This window comes from Halyomorpha halys, unplaced genomic scaffold (genome assembly GCF_000696795.3).
Source record: "Halyomorpha halys isolate HHAL.00 unplaced genomic scaffold, Hhal_1.1 Scaffold146.1, whole genome shotgun sequence".
NCBI classification, from domain to species: Eukaryota; Metazoa; Arthropoda; class Insecta; order Hemiptera; family Pentatomidae; genus Halyomorpha; species Halyomorpha halys.
This window is the reverse complement of record NW_027110622.1, coordinates 635786-647548: the sequence shown is the minus strand read 5'-3', so window position 1 is coordinate 647548 and position 11763 is coordinate 635786. Positions and strand designations below refer to the sequence as shown.

The 11763-nt window shown below is 36.8% G+C and overlaps 1 protein-coding gene across 1 annotated transcript in view; it reads right to left on the bottom strand.

Annotated features, from left to right (window-relative positions):
- Positions 1–6418, bottom strand: part of LOC106678555 (ankyrin repeat domain-containing protein 50) — an 11864-nt gene extending 5446 nt beyond the window's left edge. Inside the window, exon 1 of the mRNA XM_014417131.2 lies at positions 6280–6418. Coding sequence (XP_014272617.2) covers positions 6280–6387 — 108 coding nt within the window. The 5' untranslated portion in view covers positions 6388–6418. The remainder of the gene's footprint in view (positions 1–6279) is intronic.
- Positions 6419–11763: the final 5345 nt, after the last annotated feature.

Here is an 11763-nt window from a genome sequence, read left to right as displayed (position 1 = left end):
TGCTGTTGGTGAGCGAACACGACGCAGTCTGTCTTAACTGGGTTCATAGAGATATTGAGACTGCCCAGTCGTCGGACAATTTCCTTACAGACTGCTCTGGCGCGCTCTAGTACATGTTTTGGGTTCATACTGCTGCTGTAGATGTCTATGTCGTCGGCATAGGTGGTAAAACTGTAGCCTTTCTGTAGTTTTCACCAACAACATCAGCTGTATAGATGCAAAACAGCACTGGCGATAGGACTGCTCCCTGTGGCACTCCGCATGTCAGTGGGATGGAACGGGAAAACTCATCTCTAACCCGCACAGATATGGTCCTGTTGTCCAGGAACGATGCAATCACACCGTATAGTTGCTCTGGGCATTCGAGGTCTATGAGCTTACGACATAAAATGCCGTGAGACACAGAATCGAATGCCTTTGTACAATCGATGGATATCATAGCTGTAGCATGGTTACTATTGAAGCTCGAGTTCACTTCATGCTGGAGCTTCATCAGATGGTGTTCCGTGCTCATGTGTGCCTGAAAGCCGGTCTGCTCGTAAGGGATAACGGAGTGTTCATCACAGAATTCCCGAAGATAATTCTGGATGATCTTTTCGTAAACCTTAGCGAGATGTGGTAGAAGACTTATAGGCCTGTAATGGTCCGCGTCAAATCCTGTCCTCTTCGGCTTGAGGAGTGGAAACAAGATGACATGTTTCCATTTGTCTGGAAAGTACCTCAACCTCAAGCACGAATTGTATAGGTTGGTGAGCTGTGCGATTCCCTTCCTCGGTAGTTGTTTCAACAGGACTGTCTGTATCCCATCTTGTCCAGGGGCCCGGTTTCCATGGCATCGTCATCGTCATTCAGTCTTCTAGGTGAGACAAACATATAGTTGTTCTCACGGGCCATGGTTGGGATTGAGAGCGATGCCCCAGTCCTCGTGTCAATATCCTGCTGATAATGCTCAGCCAACGACTCGGCCTGCTCACGGGGCTCATGAGGCGGTTTCTCTCACGCAGGCGAACGGCTGAAGTCTTCTTGGTTGCTGCCTTGGTGAGCTTCCAGAGCTTCCGGTAGTCACCATGCGTGGACCTCAGTCGATCATGCCATATCGCAGTCTTCCACTGACGTAGGAGATTTTTGATTTGGGTGGTAATTGCTTAATTCTTCACAGCCAGATCTCTCGAGCGGTAATCTCGGTTCTTCAAATTCCGCCTGCTGAGTATGAGTGCCATGATGTGAGGCGGGGGTTTCAGAAGGTGGGTGGGGTCTTGGGTGGTAGGTGGGGACCGTTTGGCGCGCAGACTCCATGACACTCCGTGAAGTGTTCAATGTAGTTGTCCACTTCCTCCACAGTGCGCACCTTTCAATCTATGGCAGACCTCCTCCTTGAACCGGCGCCAGTCTGCCTCCTGGTAGTTGAACTTCTCGGACGTCGACTCAGAGGTGTTACCGTGTACTTCATAGATCATGGGGCGGTGATCCGATGAGGTGAAATCAGCCACGGAGCAACCTGTGATACGGTGTGGTTGCCTTGTCAGCAGGAGGTCTATTGTGGATTGAAAGCTTGTACCAAAATGGCGGAAAGTATGAGTTCCTGGATGAACTACCGTGAAGGCAGTTTTTACCACTTGTCTTCCCGCGCCAGGTTCGCTGATGTGTTGTGCCATAGAGTGTGTCTGGCGTTATCTCCCACCAGCCAGTGGTTCGTCCTTGGCCCACAGGTGTCTAAGAGCTGCATCAGTTCCGGGACTGACCCTCTAGGACGCCGGTAGATTCCGGTGATGTAGGTGGGTTGGTGCATCAGTACTTGGACGGTGATATGACTTATCCGGGCGTCCTGGATGTTCAGAGGTGGCGGGATCTTCTTCCGCCGGATGCTATGAGGACACCACCGTGTGGGTCGTGGAGGTCATCAGTGGCTACGTGGTATCCACTGATATATGGTGGTCGCCCCTGTATCCTGGTGTCGGTGAGGACTGCTACCGTCGGTTCGGTGAGCGCTAGGAGCGCCTCCACCTCCTCTAGTTTCGGTGCAATGCCACAGCAATTATAGTTGAGGACCCGGAATGAGTTCATGGTGAGTTTTGTCCCCTGATCTCTTTTATAATGTCAGACATGATCGTCTGCATGTCTCTCATGATCCGGGAGCATAGTTCACTAACCATGTGGTTCATCTGGGTCATCACAGTGGTCATGAAGAGCTGTGGGTCGAATGAGCTGGGTGGTGATGGGCGGGGTTGCTGGGCTCCTATTTGTTCCGGGTCGGGAGACGCTGGAGAACCTGGTATGAGCTCTGATACAGGTGCTGTTGTGAACGGCTGGAGAAATGACGAGTAAGCTTTGGCTGCACTCGCCATTCTATTGGTTCGTGGTCTGGTGGTTGTGGTAGCGGGTTGTTGAGTACGAGCTGTTGCCGGTGGCCTCGCATTTGCTGCTGTCCTCTGCTCCTTCCTAGCCTCCATTTTTTCCTGCTGGCATCTGTAGCATTGAGGTGGGCCATGTTCTTTTCTTTGAATAAAATTGTGGGCTATGAACAAGCAGTGGTCTATATGTCTTACCTTTTTTATATCGTCTAGGGTGACCTGTACCGGCACCGTGAGAACAATAGGTGAGAGAGGTGTTTTCATCCCATCGTTGTTCGATTTGTTAAGATGTCTGAGATCTATAGGGGCCAGCAGTTGAAAAGCAGCTTTGACATCTTCCAAGGGCATGGAGATGTCGATGTTTTTGATGACATAACGCTGCTGTCTCTTCCATTTCGTGGGGTATACGTGTGATCCCCGATTTGCAGTATCTCGAGTCCTTTCACGACTGCGTCGCGGTCCGCTACGGACTCTAGGAAAATCTGGATACCCCCTCCAGTTTTACGCACCAGATATTTCTGAATTTTAAGGCGAGCTAAATAAGTTCTCATCTCTGGGACCTGATGACCTGCGACGACGACCGGTGGAATTGTCGGAGATTTCTTGGTACGAAATTCTACTCTTGAGGTCCCTGGGTCTGTAGAAAATGATGAAAGAACTGCGAATATGTTATCATCGACAAGGTCAGGATCCGTCTTCTCTAATTGTGGCATAGTGGTCTTCGCCTTCTTTGTCCCCTTCCTGCGAGCTACAAGTGTGTAATTTTTTAAATTGCCGGTGTTTGCATTAGCCCGTGTTATGGGGCCTGCTGCCTTTTGCTCAATCTCTTTTTATTTTATAATTAACATTTTTACATATTACATATTAACATATATACATTTGTACAAGAGATCGTATTTTTACAATAATAAACTTATATACAATTATACAGCTTCTTAGACGCTTGTAGTGCTGGCCCCTGGCGGGTTAGAGCGGCACTTCGTGCTCGCTGACTGCTACAATTCCGAGGTAAATTAGTCCCCTTTCGGATATTAGGTTGGGGACTGCTTCAAAGCAGATTTATGGTGCAAATTGAAAAAAAAAAAGTTGGATTAAAGATTTAAGTATAGGGATATGGAATGTAAGAATTCCGCTGGTGTATTATAATTAGTCTTAAACAAGGTTAAGGGATACCATTTAGTTATCGTGACGCTGAAAGAGGTACGCTGGTCTGGGGAGGGCTCGGTAAAGGAAGGAAAGTATACACTTGGTACGGAGGGAACAGTAATTATTTGTTAGGCACTGGATTTCTGATCAGGAATAGATTGCTTACCGCGTTGAAGGATGTTTAGTTTTTTTTGCAATATTTCAGGGACCTTTGCTTTAAGGCGTGCTGATAAATCTCCTACCGAAGATAGTGAGATAAAAATAGAGAAATGCTTTATTTAGCCATGCTGAACAAATACATCGGGTTGCTGCATTACACCGCATACCAATCAATCCATGATCGGACATATATTTATTTACATGATATAATAAAACAGAAAGAAAACAGTTTTTTTTTATCCAAACTTTTCTTTTACAATCAATTCCAGTCTACATACTAAATGCAAATATTTTAATTTCTTCCCCCTTTTTTTTCTATGTTCTTTTCATTTGACAATTTTATTTAATTTATTTATGTTTTTTTATTTTTATTTATTTGTTGATATTTACAACTGTATAAAAAAATACAACCAGTAAATTTGATCATAATGACATATGATATGATACAGGATGTAGAGAAACTACCCAGCAGTAGAACTCTAAAACAGTTTACAATATAAGGTCACGAGGCCATCTTCTTTTATTTAATTTAATTGACAAATTCACCCTCTCCAGTGATCCGCCAAACAAATTCACTCTTAGACAGCAATGTGAAATCAAACCAGAGAACTAATTGTCACAACTGTAGATCAGTTTACAGAAAAATAAATACATTTTACCTAAACAAAACTACTGTATAGATTTAAACACAAATATAATAAAAAGTTAAGAAATAATTACATGAATGAATAAATAAGTTTAAAAAAAAAAGTGGTGGGAGTTTACGATAATCTGATAGGACTAATAAACTTTTACCAGCATAAAAAACCTAATAATTAGAAATACTTCAATAAATGGAATTTGGACCGGGTGCGGTCAAATAAAACTCAAATAGTAAATTGGTGTACTATTTTTATTTGAGCCAACATTTCGCCCCACGTTGCTGGGCTTCGTCAGGGCTAAAAAATATACAAACACTTGACATAAGTAAAAAAAAAAATAGTGGAAAATAATAAGGATATGCCATGAAATGTATAATTTAATAAGAAAAATTAAAGGTCATAAACAATAAATGAAAACGGTAATAGTAACAGATAAAGAGAAGAAATATTAAAGAAAGTACAAATTAAGGGATAAGAATACAATCAAATGAAAATGAACGAGACAGAATTCATACTTGTTTTGACGGAAGTCAAAGTCAGAGTGAACCGTATATTGGGAAGAGTTGGATGGTTACGTACAGTTAAGTACATCACATTTGAAAATAATTTTAAAGTAAACAATGTAAAAAATATTAAAATTACGTAAACAATAAATGATAATATACATAATAGAGGGGAGAAGAAATATTTTAAAAATTATAAAATAAAAAAAAATTAAAATTTACACGGATAGAAAAACAAAGAAGAAATAATGGGATACAATAAATGTAAGTGATTAAGAAAGAGAATATACCAAATGAGTGGGGATACAGAGGTATGTAAATTATATAATAGAAAAATTATTAATAAAGTAATTAATATAAGTATACTTAAGCTGGTAACATATGAATATAAATTAAAAAATAAGATACACGATTATAAAAGAAAAAGGAAGGATAGTAAATATATGTGTATATATAGTTGGCCGTAAAGATTTAAATATAAGATGGTCAGGGTTGCGGTCAAAAAAAGAACAAATAGTTTAAATCTATTTTAATGCCCGACGTTAAAGTGGGACGTTTTAATGTCTGTTTAAAAGTGGGACGTTTTAATGTCCCTGCAAAGTGGGGCGAAACGTCGGACATTAAAATAGTTTTTAAAATAAACTATTCGTTCTTTTTTTTTACCGCAGCCATGACCATCTTCTGATAGTAAATATAAAATAATTAAATTAAGTATGGGGTAAGAATTTAGAAAAACGAGAATAAAAGATATGACAGGAAAGTGGGCTTCTGAAATGCAGAACATAAAAGAAGCGTTATGAGGGTTTCTAGAAGTACTTCGTTTTAACTCAAGGATATTCACAGATATACCTTATACCTGCACATCACCGAATTCGTAAACCCGAAATAAAATCGATCTCGTCTTAGTACAACGTAGATAGCAAAATAGTATAATCAACGTGAGATCCGATCGTTGGTACAGGTCATAAACTAGTTATCGCGAAAACTGGAAGAAAAAAAAAAGTAATTTAAAGAAGAGAAATGGAGACGGTTTACACTTGAAGTCTAAAACTGTACTGTATTTGTCCTTTGTGTCAATGTTTGTCCAATTAGCAATAACAACATTCAAGTGTTATCTTAACGAAAGTTAAACAAAAGTATAATCTAAACAGATGAAATACAAGGAAAATATCGACGTTTATTTCCCAATATAAGCGAAATGCTGAAGACTACACCTATTCCGGGTTAAGGTTTATGAAAATAGGGCATTGTATAAAATATTTGGACCGAAAAAGTTAGAGTTAACTGTAGAATTCAGAAGACTACACAAGAATAGGTTCCTGTTTCGTTTTATTAAGACTTAGTGTTACTTTCTGTTCAGAATTATAAACATAACTGTGTTAATTTGTAAAAAGTGTAGATAGATCAAATTTGACAAAATATAGTACATTGAATAGTAATAATTATGAGAATGAAGTTTGATTAGAGAGTTGTACTCACAGTTGGTGAAGCCTGTAGTAGGAGGGGCCCCATTAGAAAGATACAAACTTTCAGCATCCTATTCCACGACCAACACATCTTGAAATGATTGTATTCGGAAAAAGACATCTTATTATACTAAATATTTTATCTAAGGAATCGTACATAATTGACCAACAGACAATATATCTGAAAGCTGATTACATATCATAGTGATAGCTTATTTGAAGAAATACCCATCACATAATATTCCTTAGTTACATTGATATTAGCCATAATTATAATGTTGGTAAACATACAAAAATAAAATTTTATTCCTACAAATTCTTTATTTAATGAAATACTATAATACACTATACACTTTAATATAAGACAATAAATTTCTAAGCAAAACTAACTGTTGGCAATATTTATGTTTACTATAAATATATAATCATATAAATTATATTATATATAAATATAAAATAGTTTCCCACTAAATATACATTCACATACCTATATATGGCGTATATAGTAAAAATTTCGAATTCAATGGAAATAAATCTTTTGAGGTTCCATAGAGTCCAAAAAACATGAAATTTTCAATAAAATCGACCTACTAAATGTACCATCGATTTTTCACTGTTTTTCAATTATCTCGAAAACGATTGTAACGATTTTGTTTAAGCTCGCCATGTCAATGAATAAAAATTTGGTCTTGAATATAAGCTAGATCTTATCCTCATAGAAATAGTCAGAGCTGAAGGCTAAATATATCGAATTTTAGTGATTTTTTCGTTTCAAAAGATTAGAGCACTTAGTATTAGTAGATTAGAGCACTTAGTGAGAAATTGGCAGTATAGGACTCCAATTAGTGCTTCATACATGAAATTTATTATATATACTTTACAGTATCTTCTCCCTTTGATTGCATTGTGGCATTATTAGTGTTGAATCTAAGATTCTATAGTTTAGGACAAAAGATAACACAGGTCATGGAATTATGACAATATTTATTGTACACAAATACAAGAGACCCCAACTCGTATATACAATGTGTACAGTGTGTAACTCGTGTATGCAACGTGGTCGAGACCGTGTTGCCACAGATCCACAAATAAATTATCCAACAAAAAGGTGTTGAAATGAGTCCAGCTAAGGTGGTATAGTCTAGCTGAAGCCAATGGCTACGCCATAAGGGGCTTCTGCATGTGGATGAGTGGCTTGTACGAGTTGGCCAAAGCTCGTTGCCGATCCGTCGAGGGTCGGTTTTTGGACACAGATCAAAGGGGTTCGTGAGAGCGCTCGTGTAGCATCTCCACCATTGTTCTTTGTCTAGTTGCAGCTGAGAGCTGTTAGGAGGTTGAAGGTGTTTGTTGTTACTGTTTATAATAAGTTTTATATTTAATCTTATTTATTTATATTTAATTTCCTTTCATTTTCTTTTTTTTGTAATAAAAATAATATAATCCCAGTGCAATGGCCGAAACCACTTGTACGTCCGCCATGCTTGCCTCTCTGAATAACATTGACATGTGGATGATCCGCTCTTTGTTTACCGAGCATTTGTACAAGCCTCCGATTCGTTGCGAGCGGCCAACATGTGGACCCGCCTTTAAAATTAATGGGACATGAAGGGACCGTTCCGCTGGTTTGAACGATTTTATTTATTAAAACAAGGCAATCCTTCCCGGTCGAACTTACCCCATTAAGTCCCTTTTTTTTCTTCTCACCCTTCTATTAATTTTACTATCTCAAACAAAAACGAATACATAAAACAAAAATAGGAATATGTATACAATAATGAACATGAATATCCTTTCATTGCCAAAAAAGCATTTTAAGGTAGGTTGTGGGGTCCGCTGTGTGCAGGGGAGCACTGTGGCGCTTACTCGCCGTCTACGTTGTCACGAGTGGGAAGGGACCTCTCTACTAGTAATGAATGGTTCGGTTTAAACTGAGTCTGAACTCCTTCTCTCGGCGAGCACGTCGACCAAGGGAACAGTACATTGCCACCTATCAGGTCTTGGTGGATGGGCAATCTACCGGAAGAGTGGGTTTGTCTTCAGCCAATCAAAGAACTTGATGTGCCGTGGGTCTATGAACTCCGGAACTGAGGGAAGCTGAAGTTCTTTGTGGATGGGAAGAGCATGTTAAAGCAAGTTTTTTCAGCCATGTAATTTTTCCAAGCCATAATTTTCTTTGTGAAATTAAAAGTTTGACTAATTATGAAGTAAATATAATTATGTGAATTACAAATACACATGGATGAGAATTTTTGTTATAGTGAATTATTATTTGTAGGTTTATTAAAATACGTGAATATGGGATCCGAAACGTCATGCAACATTATGATAATTTAGAATAAAATATATTCAAATAGGAAGTTTTAACCTCAAAAAATTTATTGAAATCGACTTACCAGACTTCCTAAAAAAAAATCTAGTTAAAATTTTCATTCTTATGAGGTTAAAAATCGTTATTGTTAATTGCAAGAGAGAATTATTTTAAAAACAAATCAAATGGTTTCTGTTTTTTTTTTCGGTATACTTCAAAACAAAACAAGTATGATGTAAAATTCAATGTATAAGAAGTGCGAACAAAAATAAATTTTACATTAATTAAATATTATGAGGTATATTTAGTTGACCGTAGATTACTGATTGGAGAAGATGGTCGGGGCTGCGATCAGCAAAGAACAACATAAATAAACAAAAAAATATTTATTTATGCCGACGTTTCGATCTGAGTTTCAGGTCTTCATCAGGGCTATAGAACAAAAGAGATAACTCCAACATTTAGAGAAACATAAAATTGAAAAGAAATATTATACAAACAATGTTGGAATTATACAAAATATCGAATGGAATCATAAATAAAAAAAAATTGATAATTGAATGATAAAAAATAATTTATTGATAATCATGGAATTAGATGGTAGCAGATTAAAAACAGTGAAAGATGAAATATAATATCATGTAGGTAAGAAGATATTTATAATATAAGATATGTTAATTAATTAAATATGTATTACAAGCTTAAAATAACAACATGGAATGGTCGATCATGAAGCTAGCGAGGTTACAAACACTATCGAATTACTAGTGTTTTTTTTTTTCTTGTTTAAAAATAATTCTAACTTCAAATTTCGAAAATATCTGTAAGAAATATATTTTTAATTGGAAAACTAAAAGGGGACCCCGAGATCAATTGTTATTTACTTTCTAGAACTTGTTTTATTCTAAAAAAAAAAATGTTCTAATTCTCAAAATAGCTTTTCTCTATATGCTAATTACCCTTCATTACCGTCAATGCTACATTACCCTTCTAATTGAATTTTCATCATTCCGTTATGAGTTTAGTGTTATTTTTATTATTGAAATAATCGTCAGGAATTGTTCCTCAGAACTCTTGAGGTCAGTGGTTTATCAAGACAGCGTATTTTTTCGTCGGGAATTCCAAAGAAGCTCCTTTTCCTTATTTGAGAGGAAGTAATATATTAAGATAGAGACGTAGAATAATCGATTTTTTATTTTCGGATGTTAATGGTTTGTATTATCGTTGGTTTTTCTAAAGCGGAAAATTAAGTAATGAACCAATTAGTGAAATCATTTTTACCATTAAAACATTATGAGCTGTTAGCTATCTACTTTAATTTTAATGTTATACGTTGTAGGCTTGTTATGGAGGTAATAGTGCTGGATAACTTCCAGATTTGATAAACCCTGGCAAATTCGCACATGTGCAAGCGAGTGAATCGATTATTTTTGACATGTTAGTCTGTATTTTTTCTCTTCGTCTTTTAATTAATCGATGAATTTCCCCAATCTCTGAACTCAATATTTAATTCCAGTTCAAAAATTGTATATTTAAACAAATCCCATCAAAACACCTTTACCCTCCGTCGTAAACCTACCGACTGCCCAACAGTCTCCTTTAATAATATTGATCTTACCCCTGTCGAACAGATCCGCTATCTTGGACTACATCTGAACAAACGATTAACCTGGAATCTTCACACAAGACTGAAAAGACAGGAAACTGCGCGTCGATTTCGACTCTTACAGCACTTACTGGACAAACGGTATAAACTTCCAACTCATTACAAAAGACTGATCTACATGACTGTAATAAGGACAATCTGGACATATGGAGTTGAGCTTTGGGGCTCCACTAAACCTTCGAATTCCTCTCGTGTCCAATCATTGCAATCCAAAATCCTCAATGCTCCTTATTTTGTCACAAATAAAATCATATATAAAGACCTTAATGTTCCACATGTAACTGATCTAGCCTGAACCAGATATCACTCCTTCCATTATAAACTCCCTAGCCACCCAAACCCACTAGTTTCTAACCTTGCTTCCTCTTCCATTCCTGACAATTCTCCGAGGCGCCTGAAAAGAAGATGACTACGAGACCTGCTAATGTAAAACGTCATTAGAGTGCTACCAATGGGTAGTTTCTTTACACGCCTGTACAACTCCAATTAATTTAGATTCAAGATTTACTAAATGTATAATAATGTACAGTTGTAAATAGCAATAAATAAATATTAAAAAAAAAATTGTATATTTTAAAATTCTATCATTTGGATGTAAGCACATTGTTTCAAATCTTGTCAATTAAAATTTGCGGTTTATTTTTTATTTAACACTAGATTTAGAGTTATTTCCACTGGATTTAAAAATTGATAAAGTTAGAAGATTATAATTGAATAATTCACAAAGTTACAATTACAAGCTAAGAAATTTACAATTTACATTTTACAAACTTACAACTACAAGGTAAGAAATTTACAATTATAATTGACATAGTTCTTAAATTACAATATTAAGTTATGCATCAACTTATACATGCTGGAATTACATTTGAACTATATATGATATTCAGGGGCGTACCAAGAGAGGGGCAGAAGGGAACAGCTGCCCCCACCTAGGAGTGATAAAAATTATCAATTATTCAATCAATTCAAATCAATAATTTTTTTTCAAGCAAATACTAATTTTAATAACAAATAAGACACTGCAACAATTATATATAATGTTCAAAAAATTTTAGTTTCATTTCCCTTTTCCGTGCTGACATGTCACAACCTCATTGACTATGGCTTGTCCCCCCCTCCCCTCATTGACTATGGCTTGCCCCCCCCGTCCCTTCATTGACTATGGGTTGTCCCTCCTTAGTTTTGATCCTGGGTACGCTCTTATAGATATTAATAATTTTTGAAAAGTGAAAAAATTCCGTTATTGATACGGGATCTTCTTTCAACATCTCCTGTAAATCTGAAGAGATTCGATGTGGTTCGAAAACTGGAATTCAAAATTGATCATGTTACCAATATTTCCCCTTACTATTTACTTCACATTTAGGTAAGTGGCAGTGAAAACAGACAAAAATCAGTATGTACTAATAAAAATACTATCAATATATACACATGGATGAGAATTTTTGTTATAGTGAATTATTATTTGTAGGTTTATTAAAATACGTGAATATGGGATCCGAAACGTCATGCAACATTAT